This window comes from Thunnus maccoyii, chromosome 13 (assembly GCF_910596095.1).
Source record: "Thunnus maccoyii chromosome 13, fThuMac1.1, whole genome shotgun sequence".
Classification (NCBI taxonomy): domain Eukaryota; kingdom Metazoa; phylum Chordata; class Actinopteri; order Scombriformes; family Scombridae; genus Thunnus; species Thunnus maccoyii.
Window position 1 is genome coordinate 29,121,746 of NC_056545.1, and position 18,268 is coordinate 29,140,013.

Below are 18,268 nucleotides of genomic sequence, written 5' to 3' on the forward strand. Positions count from 1 at the left end.
ACAGTCTTATAATGAATGCATCAAGACAGTGGTGACCTACATACAGTATGCAACCAGTTGTTTCTGAATGATAAGACCATAATATATAATATATAATAACCTTAATATTCAACATAGACTTTGACAACTAGACTTGTTGCAAAGTTTTGTATAATGTAAATAAAATAAAATAAAAATCACTAGATCAAATAAATCACATGAAACACAACATACTATTATTCATAAATTGCATGTAATTCTTAAGATAGGTAGTAAATATGATGATTTATGTTCTGTGGCGGTGTGTCAAAACAACTTGTCATTTAATGTGGTCATGTCCATCCAACACTCTGACTCTCTGTTCAAACACAGATTGAAAAAATACTTTAATTATTCAAATATTGATGGATTCAAAACCATGTGTTCTTGGTGCCGTCTCCTCTTGGTCAAAATGCAAAATGGGTTTGTATCATTTCAATCCTGCATGTGTGTTTATCCTCCCATACTCTATCAATGTGGTATAAAAAATGACAATCACTATTTCTTTATGAGAGAGCATGTATTCTGGTTGTAAGAGCCTGATAATAATCTTTATTGAATTGAGTAGATTGTTTAGTTTTGTTTTTTTTCCTGTTTTCTATATATGGGTACATGCATAATCTAATTACATATACATTGCTTCCCTGACATGTTCTGTTTTGTTTTTCAAAATAGAAAGAAAGAAAGAAGACACCGACATTGGGAGCAAATGCAAGCTTGATTTCAAATTTTGATATGAGTTTTCTTCATGTTACCCATATTCTCTCTGTGCTAAACAGGTTCAAAACAATAAATCCTCTTTTGGATGTGTTATTCCACTCAGGTCTATGTCAGAGTGATTCAGCAGGTGAAAGGGGGGCAGCTGGTGTCATAGTAAGCATGTTTTTATGTACAAGGTGGGCAGATGTACAATGTGTTACCTTGCCACAGAAACATCTCCTTCCCCCAAACCTCCTACTGCTCCCCCTCCTTCTCCTCTCCTCATGAATATTTGGGAATTAATGCATGCAGGGAGGGAGGGAGGGAGGGAGCGAGGAGGCAGGCACAAAGAGAGAAAGAGAAGCTGGTGAGAGAAGAAAGGAGGGGGTGAGCTGATATCGTCAGAGGCCTGGCAGTGCGCAGGCTCTGTATGAGCTGGGCTGGCTGCCTATTGATTGGAAAACAACGGGCTGTGGGAGGACAGATAAGGGTGGCTGTGGGCTAACGGGTGAGGGAAGGGATACAGACCAAAGCTCAGACCACGCTGCCATCTTTCTCTCCCTGATATTTTTTTCCCCCGTCTTTCACCCTGGAATGAATGTAGCAGCTGCTCATCCGAGGGTTTTGCAGCGGAGGGAGGCTTAGACACAGATTTTCCTTGTCTAAGCAGGTCCTGTCTACACACCAAGCCATAACATCGGCAGCACGTCTACTGCAGGTAATCAGTCTTCTTACTGTCCGTATCATCCTGCTGTTCATTATTCCATGTTCATGCTCAGTCCTGACCCCTCTGAGGTCCTCGCTTTGCATCATCTTCCTTCCATCCTTGCCTTGTAACCATGGTTTCCTCCATCTCTCCTTCCTCTATTCTCACTGCTCTTCTCTCCCTCCCCCCACTCTCTTCTTTTTTTCTCCCTCTGATGAGCTGATGACATGCACTTGCTTGATTTCCATTTCTGCCTCGGCCGCCTGAATATTGATTTGAAGTGGAATCCATTACAGTTATGTTTATGTGGGACAAAATCTGAATGGTTTGACAGGTATTTTCAACACAAATGTGATTAAATTTCTGTAAGATTCCCTAGGGTCCTATTTTGTTTTATGCCAAGGGCCTTAATAGATGTGAACAATAATTTCATCCCATATTCCTGATAAACAACAGGCTCACACGTATTGATTTTAATAGCAGCTGACATGTGTTGGCATTGTTCTCACCCAAATTACTAAATAAACCACCAAGTGAAAAATGGCTGCACATGACAAGCTTGATTGTGTTGGAGAAAAAAAAATAGAAATCTGCTTTAAAAATCTGCAATGAAATTGTTTTTTTTGTTCGATCTGGTAGTAGTGATCGCCTCTCCCATGGTAAAATAGAGTTATAGATTTGTCTCCATTGAATTAAATGACCTCTGATGAGCTCTTGTGATTGGCTGTTTTCATACCTGCATCCTTGTGGAGCAGGGAAAACGCACCTGAGACCCCCACTCTCTGTGAAGGTCACATACAAAAAAGGCTGACACATATATCTAACATACACTAACTATACATTCCACTATACAGACCTTCAACACAGTTACCTGCACATTTCAACACACTCCCACCTCCGCACCATCCATACTGCTGTCAGCTGGGATGTGGATGCTGGGATTTCATGCCTCGCTTTCGCTAGAGGAAAATATTCCAGCATTTTCCACATCCAGTTTGCTACACTGACTTAGCAGTAAACAGAGTGGCTACAGCATGACTGGAAAGTGCTATTAGGGAATTGAATTTGTGATTGTTCGCCCTGCCAACTTTTCAAGGAGCAGAGCATCAGCTCCTCCTGCAAAGACTCCCTGTTGTGAGGTTAGAGTCAGCTAGTAATTTCCATGTCCATGTTCTTTATTTGAGTGGACAAAATGACCTTAATTAGGTCTATTGAAAGACATAGTTGTCAGTCACTGTCACTTAAAGGAGGCAGGGGATGATACATCTCAACATGGAGTCTTAGCTATAGATCTCAGAGAAATGAGAAATACATGTTGGAAAAATGGAACAGATGCAATAAAAAAAGACAGCAGTATAGAGAAGAGAAGACAGCTTCAGAGAGAAAGGATGAGATCCTGAAAAACAGCATCCGGCTGTTAACAGAGCAGTACTTTGCTGAGTGGTGTGATGAGGAGGAAGAGGCTTGCACAAGCTTGTTTTAAATGGACTTCTCTGTACTCGCCCACTTACGCCAGGCCACGGTCTAGCAAAGCACAAAGGAAGAAATTTAGGCCTCACTACTGTAATTACACTGCGTCAGACAGCCTGACCCAGGCACAACTTCTCTAAAAAGTCTGTCTGCAGTAGGAAGGAAGTCCTCCACGTACCAGTGATGCTTCTTTTTGCAGCTCGACACGTTTTACGTTCTGCTGTTTTATAAAACTACATTTTATTTTTCGATCACTGATGGCCCTAATGAGCTCAGAGGAAGAGTTTCAAGACACTGTTTTATCCTTTCAATGTATGTAGAGTGAAAAATCTACATCTATACCATCATGACAATCAAGTAAAAAGGACCAGCTTCTCTCTACAAGCAAATTCCATTTTTTTGAACCCCTTAAAAAGCCTTGAGAAAACATAAAACTAATCAGCAATGTTCATATTTACACTGACAATAGACATGCTGGTTTACAGCACAAAGAGATAAAAATGTTATCCTGTTCATGCTGACACTGAAACGTAGCCTTACTGTAATAGATTACATATATGACAAATGTACCCTTATATTTTCATGTCCCAGAATCTTGGACACCTCATCAGTTAAATCCCAGTAGGGGCACTTAATTAACTGTGGTTTACCAGTAAAGCCAACTGGTTGGGTTCCCTTTGGGACCTGGTACCCTTCTGGCACATCTACCTCCACCTCCTCTTTGTCTAGACAACATGGTGCCATTCCACATGAGGTGAGGCAGGCATGATTTAGGAGACGCCAGATAAATCCTTCTGGGATATTTGTAAATCTAGCAGATGGGGACAAATACAAATCATGGCAGATTTTTGTGCTTTGACTGATCTGGTCTTTCCTTTAAAGACATTTCCTCCAACAAAGACCTTGCCTCATGAAGGGAATGCTGATAAAACATTATAAAAAAAATCAATTTTATACAATGCTGAAATCAGCAACCTCAATGCATTAAACATTATATCACCACCACTCTCTTTGTGCAGGGCTCAGAGATTCACCTGACAGGGGACAGCATGGAAGCCCCTCTTGTGTGTTTGGATGAGGAGTTTGAGGACCTCCGGCCCTGCCGGATGGATGAGCTGGACCATCCAGCACTCAACCACTCCTCTTACTCCACCACCAGCACCGTCCCCCTGGCCTCCATCACCCGCGAGGACTTCTCTGAGCTGGAGAACTTCTCTGAGATGATGAGCTTCAAGTCGATGGAGGACCTGGTCAACGAGTTCGACGAAAAGCTCAACGTCTGCTTCCACAATTACAACACCAAGACGGAAGGCCTGGCGCCCATACGCAGCCAGTCACACAACCAAGAGGATGAGGAGCGGCTGCAGGATGAAGAGTGAGTGACCTCTATTTATATAGTTAGACACAAAATTCGCTGCATAAGGTTTAGTTATTGGACATTTTCTGAAGCTCTCAGTCACATCTTGTGGCCTTCATTAGTGGCCATCTGCTAATAAGCCTTTTCAACCCTTCAGGATGCACAAATGAGATCTTAATGGATCTGCTACTCTAACAGGATTACCTGAATTATTATAAACTGGTACTTGTAGCACTTACAGTCAGTTGAAAAAACATTTTTAGATGCAGGAAATGCTTCTGGAAGCCACAGGGTTAAATATAACAATAAATTTACATTCCAAACAGCATCTTATTTTACAACATTGTTAATGTACAGAAAATATATAATAATAAATAATAAAATAATATAATCCTTAGCTCTGAACTAATAACATTTGCTTACTGAATCTCCATTTCAGTATTTCAGCCTTTCTGCAAAATGGGTTGTGTTTTGTGATTCACCTAATTAGGCAATCATAATAAAGTGATATAAATAAACACAATTATTCTATAGTGACGTAATAAGATACCACAGCCAGACTCTCAGCACACATAAAAACAGAAGGCACTCCTCCAGCCCTTTATGTAAATCCAGTCCTGACATACTCATTATGCTGCCATTCTTGCCATCCACAGCACACACTGGAGGCCAAAACAGTGGCTCAGCAGCCCAGCACGCCACACATGACAAAAGCCAAAATATTTCCCCCCACACAGACCACAACATCCCAAACAAACCAGTCAATCAGCGGCATGACCCCACCCTCCCCTCCCCGCTCCACAGTAAGGCTGCATGCTGAATTATTCAATGTGCAGTGATGTACGCCTCAGTTGGCTTTGACTCTGTCTGTTTGTCTGTCTCCGTCTCTGCCTCTCTACCAGCTGACTGCCAGATCCTCCTCCTTTAGCTAGCAGGCTCTGAGGCGGAAACACAGACGTCCTCACACCATGTGGATATGAATAGGGCTAAAAATAGCTTGACTGTCAGTGCACAAAGAGAGTGTTTGGAAAGGAATCATGTCATTTTTTTCAAAACAATATCAAATTACTGGTAAAAATTAGTTTATATTCATGAATAAGACTTTGATTATTGAGCACAGAACACAGGGCTGTGGATGGTTGGGAGCTCTACGTACTTACACTAATCTGCATGTTATGAACAAGACACAAGTCTAGTGCCTTACACTGGTTTGTGAAAAGCACTACAGACAAGATGAGGTCAGTTTTTCCCAATCAGACATAGTGACTGTTCCAAACCTCATCTAGACTTCTGTCTCATTGTTCCTCCCATTTAATACCAATTCTTGAAAGTGACAGCTCATTCCGCTATTTCAAATCAAGTAGGTCTCATTCATTATATTTGTTCACCTCAGTGCCACACAGATTATAATCAGCCATTTATAGAAACTAAGACTGATCTTCATAACACTGATGTTGTGTTATGGCTTTAAGGAAAAGGGGTGCAGTCTCAATTAAAGTGACTCATTTTAAACCAGAGAGACTCAAAGACCTACTGAAATAATCGCCAACACTCTAAATCTGCTGTTTGGTTGAAAACAGTCTGTGGCACGTTTTGGTCTAATCCCTGCAGATGCCTGATTAGAAAGGCAGATATGAGTGAGTCCGACAAGCTAGAATATTAAACAGAATGATTTCTCTTCAGTGGCTGTGGGCCAACAAACACAGCAGGACAGCTTTGTAACACAGAGTTCCAGTTCCGGCTGGTCAGACATTGATGTTTTATAAGAGCTGGATTCCAAACTGAAAATGGCGCCTATTTAGTCCAATAAGAATTGCTCGGCTGGCACATACATCAAAAAAAGTTTCTAGCTTCCATGTTGTGTGGCCTACTGAATATGCGTAGTAGTGTTTCTCCCTCTGGCCCCGCCCACGAGTTCCCACTTGGCCCATAGACTTTACATTGTGATGACATCATTGATTTTTAAATCGCTTTTCTCGGCTTGAGGAAAGTTTTACAAATATAAAACCTCCATGGATCAAAATTGATAATAGAAAGAGTCATAATTGTCATAATGTCAACAGTTTTACAGATGTTTTACAATGGTGGTCTATGGGGAAAATGCTTTTTGGGCCGCAGGGGGATGTTTCACTGCAATACCGCGAGTGACCACTGGGAAAAATTGGCTATAGCTCTTATCATTATATTATACATCCATGACAACCAAACCGCGTCCTTGTGTTACGTGTGCAGTACGTTCTGTTAATGTGTTGTTGTGGTTTGTGCTGTGGTTATTACTGATTTTTAAAATGTTTTTAACGGGGTTGGTTTTATTTCATTTAAAGTGCTCAGTTTCATTTAGAGGAAAAGTTTAACTTTTTTTGGAAATATAGTTGCATTCTTGCAGAAGCTTAGATGAAAACATTGATACCAGTTATATATGAAGCTACAGCCAGTGGCTCATTAGCATAGTTTAACATACTGTAAATCCAGTTTATTTGTGTAGCACTGTTACAAATGTGGTTGAAACTATTTTACATGGAAATAACATTAAAACTAAAACATTAACATGGAAAAAGCAAGCTATTCAAAGCAGCTACCTCTCAATAATCATGGAGTTATATAACCACTTTTTCCAGTGTGAGAATGACGGTAGCATTGGCGACAGTGCAACTTCCTGTGAGCAAACAATAGTCACTTTACAAGATGGTGTCATCTAATCTACTTATCTTTCAAGAAAACATAAAACATCTAAGCACAAAATCCATTATCTTATATATTACAATGCAGTGCTCATAAAAAGAGAGGAACACATTTCACATAATGAACTTTTTTATTTATATTCATCTTAAGTGTATTGAAACTTTTGGTCCTGTTTATGTGCTGGTGCTTGCAGCCATGGCACGCAGGCATGGCTGGTGAGGTAAGCTGTTAGCTGAATGGTGTCCACTGTGTGACCGGGTGTGGGCAGTGCCACTGGGAGCAGGGCAGGAGGCCTGAGCCAACCTCTCAGTGGAGGAGGAAAAAACACAAAGGCTCTAAAACAAAGGACACTTCTCTCCCAGTTTCATGCCATTCCTCCTCAGACAGACGCTCGCTCCGGGTTGCAGAGGCACTGGCACAATGATGTGAGAAGCTTTATCTAAATCTCTGCTCAGGATACCTTTTAACGAGTAGTAAGCTGTGCTTTTTTCTGTTGTGCATTGTTCCTCCGCAGTCATTGACTTGCCACGTTGAAATATTGACTGAGTTGCAGGCTGCTAAAGACAGAGCTGAGTAGACTGCCTTATAACCAGGGAGATAAACCACCTCACCAAACTCTAGTCAAAACTGTTATATAACTGTCTAACTAAACCGTGTGTGGACACACCAGCTTAAAATAGTCTAGCCTTTAGAGATAAGGCCAAAAACAGTGTTCTAATGGTTCTCTTTGACATTTTTGTGTTGTTTGAATGTTGCTGTAGCTTACATGTGTGCATGTATGTTATTTTGCAGTGTTTGGGACGCTCTAACTGACAACTACATCTGCACCTGGGACAGCCCCGACTCAGAGGGACTCAACGGCAATCTTTCTGAGCAGGAGGTACATGTCACTCTATATCTTACTATTTTTCTGTTTCTGCTTATTCCTTCTTCCTACTTATTTTGTATTTGGTCTACATTCATTCCATATGTCTTTGGGAGTAGCAACCCCCACCTTCCCCCCAGTTTTCTTTTTTTTATGGCAGATAAGGAAGGATTTGAAGTATTTATTTGTCTTTCCACTCACTACAAATGGTTCAATAATGTCTGTTGCACTATTTATGAGACAAATATGGTTTTGTTTTTATGGTTTTAGAGATCTATGAATGAAAGGACCAATTTTTGTAGCTAGATACTGAGTAACTAACTGGTCCATTCTATCTGATTCTTAATCTCATACTGCTGACACTTGAAGTCATGCTTGACCAACTTTGACTGGTCTGCCATTTAGCAGAGGTCTCCCTCTTCCTTCCCTCGCTTAATTGGCTGTCACATTCAGCTTGGACAGCAGGCACTTACTGAAGCAGTCTAGGCCATGTTTGGGCTGGTCGAGGCTAGAGCAGATGTTTTTGTCCCAGAGGGAGAGGGTTGTTGTGTGAATGCATCATAGTGCTTATATTCAGCTAGATCCTGTCTTCAAACCCAGCTGCTGGATTCTATTGTTATATCACAACAGACCAACAGTAGATATTCATAAATGACAGTACCCCTTAAGGCCAGTAGGATGACGCTATTATTTTTTCTGTGGATTTTCTATAAATTTCAGTTTCTTCTGCCACACTGGCTGTCAATGCTTGTTCTAACCAGAACACATGAGGACCACAGAATACATCTGCTTGTATTCTGTGTCTGTGGATTTTTCAACAAACAGCAAACGGGAAATATTTCATGAATTGTCTCACTATTGTCAATAATAGACACTGTGGACATAATAACAAGATAAGACTCTACAATCATGTGAGGTCTGTGAGGCTGCACTTTGGCACAGCAGTGATTTGAGCTATATGTAATGACAGCATGCTAACATGCTCACAATGATAATGCTAACATGCTGATGTTAAGCAGTTAAAGTTAACCACTGTCACCATCTTAGTTGAGCATGTTACCATGCTAACATTTGCTAATTAGCACTAAAGACAATGGAAAGCTGAAGCTGATGGGAATGTCAGTATATTTGCAGGTACTTTGAAATTTTGATCTCTTTTGTGCAAAGTTTATTTCCACATTTATCTGCCAAAGGAGGAAAGTGTATACGTGCTCACCTTAAATCTCAGTCAAAGGCGTGTACCTATGAACATGATTTGTGACATCTCACAACTAGTTATAAAAGTGTGATGTGGTGCACACACCCTGAGACTTTTTAGAAGACATCGTTTGTCAAGCAGTTAAACTTGACACAAAAATATCTGTATATTCATACATTTTTGATTTTTCAATGAGGGAGAAAGAAATAGATGTAATTTTATGAGTCTAACTAGTTAAGTGAACTTTTTCATGGAAAAAACATTACAGATACAAATTTTTATATGTCAGGAGGGAATCTCTAAGGGATCACTAAAGTAATTACAATTCATGCTGAGAGGAACATTAATATCTGTAGCAAATTTCATTGTAATCCATTCAAATGAAAAGTCAGAGGATCACCAAAATCAGTAGGATTCATCCTCTGGGGCTCATGAATTTTTGTACAAAATTTCATGGTAAACCATGTAACAGTCGTTGAGATATTTTGGTCGGGACCAAGGTGGTGAACCAACCAGCTGACAGACAGACATTACCACACCTACAGCCCATGGCACAGATTACTTCACTTGTTATAGTTAACTGTATGAAAGTCCAATATTGTAAATAAGTAAATACATTTAAAGTTTAATATAAACTATTGAAATACTTTTACAAATGGAATAGTAAATTGTTTTTTAAAAAGTAATACTAAATAATGTAAAACCTTTCAAATATTTAAGCATGAGACTTCCAAATGAGTGCAATCCCAGAATGATCTCTCCTTCCAGGATCTAGCTCTTTTGGAAAATTAAAAAGGCACACAAAAGGCAGTCTGACTCTCGGTAACCTCCTTTCCTTCTAAAACATACTGCTGCAGCCATTTGTATCATAAATGTTGTTCGGTTCTTTGCAGATTCACGAAAAAGAGGAGGAGGAGATGAACGAGAAGAATGACAACGCCAACTGCCTGAGTGAAGAGCCTCTCATCACAGCTGATCAGGTGTGTGTGTGTGTGTGTTTGAGATAAAACAGTGATTCGTCTTTGTCTTGTTTTTGATATGAAGATAAAAAGCAGGCTGTAACATGAGGCTCAGCTAGAACGGTGCTTGTGTCCTCGTCTTCTTGTACCTTCCACACTTCACACATCCTGTATTTTTGTTTTGTTTGTTTGATTCACCATCATCTATCAGGTATTTTTTTTTAAGTATTCTTCCTTTTTCATTCAGAATTTGTTATATAATAATAATCATAATCATAATATCCTTTTTTTTTATAGTTTGAGTTTTTCATGCTGCTTTACAGACAGAAAAGTAAATAAAGAATGAATACAATGCAATTAGCAAAAAAGAATACATATAAAAGAAAGAATAAAACTAATTAAAAGTCAATATATAACATAAATTGCTTCATTCCCAATGGAGGGCTATTCCAAAGCTGTGGGCCCCTGACAGTAAATGTCCTACTACCCTCTGTCTCCAGCCTCACTCTGGGGGCCGACAACAACAAGCCGGAGGCAGTTCAGTCATTTCTAGAGCAGCTCAGCAAATAAGGAGTTACAGTATCTAAATGACTGGAGACAAAGGCATGTATAAGGGTTTGTGCATCACTCATAGAGAAAAAAAAATCTAATTTCGTCAATGCTTCTGAGTTGACAGATAGCTGGCCACGCCTAGACTTTATGCCTGCAAGAAAGGGTTGTGAGTGAGGTAAGCAAAGAGAGCTGTGATGGATTTATGGACAAATATGTCTGCCTATCATCAGCATAAGAGTGAAAAGAAATATTGGAATTGCGCATTACTTGACCCAAAGTTAGCATGAAGATTGAAAACAGTAAAGGGACAAGAACAGACCTCTGAGGAACCCCACAAATACTATTATATTGCTAGATGTGTTATTCCTATTTTTATAGATCATAGTCTTCCACCCGGGTAATCATTACATATATTTATTAATGTGGCTGTGTGTGTGTGTTATCTTTAAACTGTGTGTTTGTGCAGTGTTTCATGCATGCTGCTTTGGGAGAGGCTCTTTCTCATCACAATAAAACTACTCATGTCATGTATGACAGTGTGGATTGCTGGGTTGTTGTTAGATCATGCTGCTATAGAAACTTAGACAGACACCTGCCTAAATCCAACTCAAGTCTTTGTCCATCATACAGTGCTGCTGCAGTCTGTGTAGGCATCAATAATGGATTTCAGTATGATATTTACACTTTTTACTCTACTGACAAATGGATGGTTATGGATGTGTGTCTCCTCTCCTAATGTCTTTCCTGTCTGTCCTCCTGTCTCCCTTCTCTCTCTCTCACTCTCTCGCCATCCAAGGTAATTGAGGAGATAGTTGAGATGATGGAGAACTCTCCAGATCCCGGAGAAACTGAGGAGGAGGACGAGGAGGAGAGCAGCCACTGCTCCCCCAGGACCAACCCCTCCCTGCTGGAGGAGATCAGACAGCTGTCCCAGGCCTCCAACAACAACTGCTCCTATGAAGGTAGAGCTGAAGATAATTCATGTTCATGCTCAGCCCAGAGTCACTGGCACTTTGACTGCCCAGTCTGTTTTCAGTTGGTCTCGGGTTTGAACTGGTTTGGTTCCTGTCAAAACAAAGCTTCTTTGAGGCGTCTGCTCTTCCTATGTTGCTGTACTTCCCCAGTCAGGACACAGAAGGTGTAAGATACAGGTTTTTATATTAAATTTATTGTAAATGTGAATCTATTCTTGACAAAAATGACAAAATGTTGTAGTTGTATTTAAGCCAAACAACCAAACATGTCTTCCATTGAAAGGAACCCAACAGTAATGGCAGTACTCTTTAGGTTACAGTCAATGTTTCTCCTTGAAGCATGTCACTAAACAATAAAACACCAAAGGCGAGACCACCCCCCCCTCCCCTCAGATGAGACCTTGTCATAGGCTGGACATGACAAATATCATCATCCCTATTTCTAGAAGATGCAACATGAAGGCTAGTTATGATGTGGCTTTTGACGATGAGCACCGTAGTCAAGGACAAACATACTGCAGTAAATATCCTTCTTAATAAGTTGTTTACTCTCATATTCGGTCTTCAAATCTTATTTTGGAGAGATGTGGGAGAGATGTATATCATTAGTCATGTTCACAGAGTCGCCAGGGAGCCCCCCCACACACACATCACCATTTGATTTAGTAATCCGCAGGGTTACATTAGTCATCTCATTTCAGCATCCATGGGTGAGAGATCAAGAGGAGAAGGTGTTCTTTGACATGAGGCACCCTGTCGCCAAACATATTGCAGATCCATGTGGTTCCTGAGGAGAATTCATTTATCGTGTCCACTGTGGGAATGAGAGCTGTGTGTGGCAGAGCACAGTGTGTAAATGCATTGATATGTCCAGTCTTTTGGTGTGTAGCATTATTGTTAAATGGGTTTTTTTTACATCTACATTTTAGGTATATCACTCTTGCTTAACATACTGTAAGATCAAATGAGCTGTGGGAGAACTGGATCTTTTCAGATGGAAGGGAAGAGAGACAAATTGAAATTGAAATTCTAGCTCACAACTGGCTTGAAAAAGTTCTTGTTAGTCTTGATAGACTCATAAATCATCGATGTGGAAAGAAACGGAAAGAAATATGCAGCAAAATTATCATCAGTCAACATTAGCGATACTCAATCTGGGGATCACGACCCTCCAAGAAGTTAGACGATGAGTATTCAGGGTAGTGAGATTATTACTGCAGTAAGAAGCAAGAAAAAACTAAATCTGCTGCAAAATTCTACACAGGCCTTAGATTTGTATCTAATCTTTACCGTTTCCTTATGAAATACTGTATAGTTTTACATCTTAAGGCCTTTAAATTATTCAAATGAAACAGTCTGGGGAGAGAAAATTACTGTGTTTGAACTGCCCACAACTCACAAACATATAATCTCTGACAAAGACCTTGCTTTGTATCAAGGGGTCACAAGCAAAAGGGGGAAAAAAGGTTGGAATCACTGATAATGTGAAACAACCAGAAGTCGCCAGCTGTTTTGGTTAATGTCTTCCTTGATCTTTTTTTTTGTAAATCAATGATATTTCCTCAGTGTTAAACCAAATTATTATATATAGAATTGAAAAATAAAGTCTGACTCTGAACACAGTTTATAAGTTTGTTGATGCATGAATTTGAATTTGAGTCTAAGTGTTGCTCTTTTACTCAAGCTGAACTCCATGCACTCAATGTAAGCTCAACTGATTTTGCTTGTTTTCACACCGTCTGTATGTTTTCAGCATTCTGTCTGAACCTTAGTTTAAGAAAAAATACTTTAACACAAAACAACTCTCTTCCCTCCCAAATCTCCCTTCTCTCCCTGCTGCAGGCTTGAGTCTGATGCCCAGCTCTGCGCTGGTGGAACTGCTGCACCGGGTGGAGGCTGCAATCCGTGAGTACTCAGAGGAGCTGGTCAGCCAGTTGGCTCGGCGTGACGAGCTGGAGTTCGAGAAAGAGGTGAAGAACACGTTCATCACGGCCCTGATGGAGGTGCAGAACAGGCAGAAGGAGCAGCGAGACAGCAGCAAACGCAGACGCCGGGACAAGGCCCTGAGCCTGCAGGGGCCGGGGACGGTGGCGACTGTGAACGCTGGGAATACAGGCTCCACGGTCCGCACGGAGAAGACAGGGACCATGCCTGCCAAGGTAAGAGGGAGGGTATGCTTAACACACCTTTGAATTATTTACATTCTAAGAGAGTGTGTGTGTGCGCCATGACTTCAGCCCTTTCACACAAGAGTTTTACAATCTTGCTCTTTCGTCAGCGTCACTACACCAGTGTTAATTATTCCATAATGTATTTATCCATTTCCAGTATGCGTGCTCATGAGTGTGCAGATTTCATGGTTGATCATTCCAGTTTAAATTAGAGAACAGTGAAACCACAGTGCCTGTTAGCTCTCATTCCTCCCTCTGACTGTTAACAAAATGGATCTCAGTTCCATTAGGCTTTAAAGTGTCTGCCAGGAAAGATCCTATAGTGGAAGTGACCTGTCCACTACATACAGTAACAGTCCACTCCTGTCCAATAACAGAGAAACAACCTAATGGATTCTCCCTCCATACAAAATGCAAAACACAGCAGTAGTGTTTGTATCCGGTGACTGCTGGGTACCTGAGACCATTACTGAAGTAATATGAATGCACAGATGACTTAATGATGCAGATGCAGTATAGACAATAAAAGTAACTGTATCTCACCTTGATGTCTTGTTTGTCAGCAACATGTGAGATGCTGAAAGGTCTGTACTGTACTCCAGCAAAATGAATCACTCTTGATCAGATGTAAGCCTGTCTTTCTGTTTTACTGAGGAGCTAAGTTGTCATAGAGATCATCAGTATATATGTATCATGCCATAATGGTCTGTACTGTGTGTGTGTGTGTGTGTTTGTGTGATTCGTGACCTGCAGCGTTTCAGCATGGAGGGACTGTCCAACATCCTGCAGACGGGCATCAGACAGACATTTGGAAGCACAGGGAATGACAAACAGGTAAGGTGTATGAAGTATTAGAAACTCCATATACTTCTGAATATGTATGCAAATATGTTTCAGAATACAGCAGTTAGTGTTCCTATACAGCATGTAGCATAACAAGACAATGCACATTTGCAATCTTGTTGAAAAACTCCTTTGTCATTCAAAATGTTTTTTCAAAATGAATTGCATCTACATGTATATGTATATGTTTTGACACATCAGAAGGAGCAGGCCTTGAATTGTTAAGGGAACCCTCCCTTTAACATCAGTTCAATGCACAGTTGAGGTCATACACAGAGATCATTGGCCCACTGTAACCTGATCTCTGTTGATAGTGTAAGCAATATGCTATGGTACACTGCAAGAAATATCCATCTTAAAGGCCCACACTGTTTGTCCACATAAATCACAGGCGGATACACATAAATAAATGAAAAGTTTGACTTACAGATTAAAGACTAGAAACAAGGGGAAACAGATAGTTAGGCTCTGTCCGAAGGTAAAATTCCACCCACAATCACCTCTAAAGTGTACTAATTAACAAACTAATTAACTAGTTATAGATCTCTTTTTTTAATCTGTACAAAAATTGAAGAAATAATCTGGCACATAATCTTGTTATTAACTATTTACACTTCAGTTTCAGCTGTTACCCCCTGTTTCCAGTCTTAAACTAAGCTAAGCTAACTGTCTGCTGCAGCATCATCACCATCAGCTGACAGTTCGCTAAGCTTAGAAAGTGAATGTTTCTTTTCCCAAAATGTCAAGCTGTTGCTATAAGTTCTCAGGTTCAATGCAGTGTGGACTCCAGTGATAGAAAGCTGCTACTGATCAGCCTCCACATTAAAATACCAGCTCATTCCCTGTCAGCTTGACTGTTAAATATCCCAGTTTTTATCTTAAACCTTCTGAACCCCGACTCTGTTTCTAGTATCTAAACACAGTCATTCCATTTGAGAAGAAAGGCACCCCTCCATCTGTTGACGACCTGCAGATGCTCACAAAAAGTAAGCAAGTGAAGAACGTTTGTATCAGAGGCAAATGATAATTACTGGCTGGAAAAACAAGTGCATATCCAGTTGATACATTTTGTATTTCTTCCCCCTAGTTCTTTTTGCCATGAAGGAGGACAGTGAGAAGGTGCCTACACTGCTAACTGACTACATATTAAAAGGTAAACACAGGTTTCAACACTGCTACAAAGTGGTTGGTGAAGAATAAGTCAGTGTTCAGCTTGGATTTGATGAATAAAAATGGGTTTAAGTGGTTATAGTGAACTGAGCTGAACAAAATACAGTAGTAAGGAAGTCACGAGAATGAAAATCAAAGCTAACTTTGTTCTGTCAAATCATTGTAAAGACTTAACATTATTATCCACTCTTTCCTCTCTCTAGTCTTGTGTCCTACCTAAAGCACCGCCAGGCCAGGGGCCACAGTGTGATGGAGAATTCTTCCTCCTCCTCCAGGGCTTTTTCCAACCCTCCTCGCCTCTGGCCCGAGCTGCATGACCTCCCCTCTTTTACCATTATCAACCATGGATACTCACCATCGGCATTATCGTATTCACCTCAACTATGACTACTGCCTTTCGCTGAGCTCACCTTCTCCTCTCCTGCACATTAAGCTCAGGCCAGACCCCCCCGAATGGCCGCCATCTGAATACTTAAACAAGTGGGACAAGCCAAGCCCACTTTTAAAGGACTTCACTAATGGAGCATGACATGCTATTAACAATCACAACACCACTTTGGTACAGGGATAAAAATGTTACCACAGCTTTCTTTTCCATAATTTCTTTACTGTTTTTTCTTCTTTTTTTCATTTCCTGTGAAAGAATTTAAATGTTGTCAAGTTCTGACTCTTATTCATAAACTGACCTCTTAACCACTGGGTTCTGTTGACTGTTCATTGGTTCATAAGGACTACACTGTAAGATGAATGACATGCCATACTGCATCCTCATGTGATCATCTCCCTGTGTTGTTTCAGATGAAAAAAGGAATTCATTTGAATACAAAAGCCATGCACCTTTTCTGCCAACTTAGTACTGTAGCTCCATGTGAATGAACAGAAACACAACTATTACGGGTGCAGTGCAGTGCATTACACGGCTTTCTTTTTGGGGTTTCTTTTTCTTTATATTTTACTCTCTGAATATCCAGTGCTCTTCTCTTTTTGTAATTTCTTTTAATTTGTATCTAAATATTTGATATAAACTGTGTTGCAGATTTTCTACTTTTATTTACTGTGTCATCAGAGTGACAGGCTACCATGCATTCCACCCTGCTCAGCCACGTGGAGGTGTATCACTGACTTTTCCTTGGATATCATCCCCTGAAGAGACGAGCTCATTTCAGTAAAGGCGTGCATATTTGCATATTAGCATATTTATGACTTCCTTTGCGCCATGTAGGTGAATGTTACATCGCTAATCGCAAATTCTAATAAACATTCTACCCTAATGGTGTGTGCGTTTGCTGTCTTTACCTCGTGAGTTTAGCAGGTCACGTGATCAATGCTGATGTAAGAAGGCTAACGAAACAAGCTGCACATGGTGATGCAAACAGACTCTCTGCTGCATGTTTTTTCTTCAGATAATGTATCAAAAACATTTAACAAAGTAGCATTTGTTCTATCTTAAATACCAAATATGGATCATTTACATCTCCATCACTGAGCATGGTGCTTATTGTCAATGTGTAAACCTAACTGAACAACACTGCCTTGGTGGAAAATCAGTTTGGAGAAAAATAAAGTATGCCTTTCAAACATCAATTATCCTTCTTTAGAGATTCATGCACATGCTTTTATTTTTTTTCCAACAAGCTTTTTTCTCTATCTGATCCTTTTCTGGCGCTGTGCCACATGTGACCCTGCTTCCTAAGATGGTGTTCCTTTCAGGAAATGCTGCAGATTGTCATTTGATTAATCAGAAACATGTTATCATAAAGTACATTATGTAAAAATGAAAGTATTTGTAAACAGGAAGGAGAAGGTCGTACTGTTGCCTCAGGACGGCAGATTGCAGTAGAGGTTATATTTGACAGTGATTGTTTTTAGATGACAGTGTGCACTTGGTCATGAAGATGGTTTCTCTCCCAGATAGATACACTTTGCTGCCCTCTAGTGACTGAGTTTAAACCCCAGATGACCTCTGGGAATGTGTCACCACGTTACATCCAGCCATTAGTATTTGAAATGTATTAGGATAGACAGTTTCAGATATAAACAATGTTTGAATAGTGATTGTAATGCAAGTGAACTGTAACTTAAATGCTAAAGACTGAATTTAATATCACCATTGACTAGATTGTGCCCCTTGATGTGTGTTCAAAAATAAATGTGGATAAAGACATACAAATTATTTATGAGGGCATGAGTATGAATGGGTTTTTCTGTTAAATCCCCCCCCCCCCCCCCCCACCCCTTTATTGTCTCTTTATGGCCAGTGGATTAATGTCAGAGACAGTGATTACACACTCCAGAGCTCTCTTAATCTTGAATTACAGTAACTCTTAAAATCTTTATCCTTACTAAGTATTTGTTTATGGGATGTGACAATTTGTCTTTATCATTAATCATGTCAGACACAAGTTATTATTCAAAGCAGATTATTTTATATGTCTTAAAACATGTGTGGTGGGATCTTTGTTTCTTTTGATTATCATCCTGTTGAATTACAGTTAAGTTTCTAATTCTAAGTAAAGTTTTCTAATCTTTGAACATTTTTTTCTAGAACAGATCCTAAACAAAAACCTGCTTTGGAAATGAGTCAGTGCAGACTGAAATCATCTT

At 40.1% G+C, this 18,268-nt stretch overlaps 1 protein-coding gene across 12 annotated transcripts in view; it reads left to right on the top strand.

The window, feature by feature from the left end:
• The window catches only part of fez1 (fasciculation and elongation protein zeta 1 (zygin I)), a 34,411-nt gene extending 16,666 nt beyond the window's left edge, over window positions 1–17,745 (top strand). The window contains exons 19-29 of one of the 12 annotated variants that reach the window (XM_042431055.1): window positions 694–891; window positions 1,322–1,435; window positions 3,913–4,268; window positions 7,725–7,812; window positions 9,889–9,975; window positions 11,303–11,468; window positions 13,323–13,639; window positions 14,405–14,485; window positions 15,405–15,480; window positions 15,582–15,647; window positions 15,868–17,114. In XM_042431055.1, the coding sequence (XP_042286989.1) occupies window positions 694–891; window positions 1,322–1,435; window positions 3,913–4,268; window positions 7,725–7,812; window positions 9,889–9,975; window positions 11,303–11,468; window positions 13,323–13,639; window positions 14,405–14,485; window positions 15,405–15,480; window positions 15,582–15,647; window positions 15,868–15,884 (1,566 nt within the window). In that variant the 3' untranslated portion in view covers window positions 15,885–17,114. Of the gene's footprint in view, window positions 1–693; window positions 892–1,321; window positions 1,436–3,912; window positions 4,269–7,724; window positions 7,813–9,888; window positions 9,976–10,630; window positions 10,682–11,302; window positions 11,469–13,322; window positions 13,640–14,404; window positions 14,486–15,404; window positions 15,481–15,581; window positions 15,648–15,867 lie in introns of those variants that run through there. The other 11 variants (XM_042431056.1, XM_042431057.1, XM_042431059.1 and 8 more) reach the window with 11 other exon arrangements.
• The last annotated feature ends 523 nt before the right edge of the window (window positions 17,746–18,268 follow it).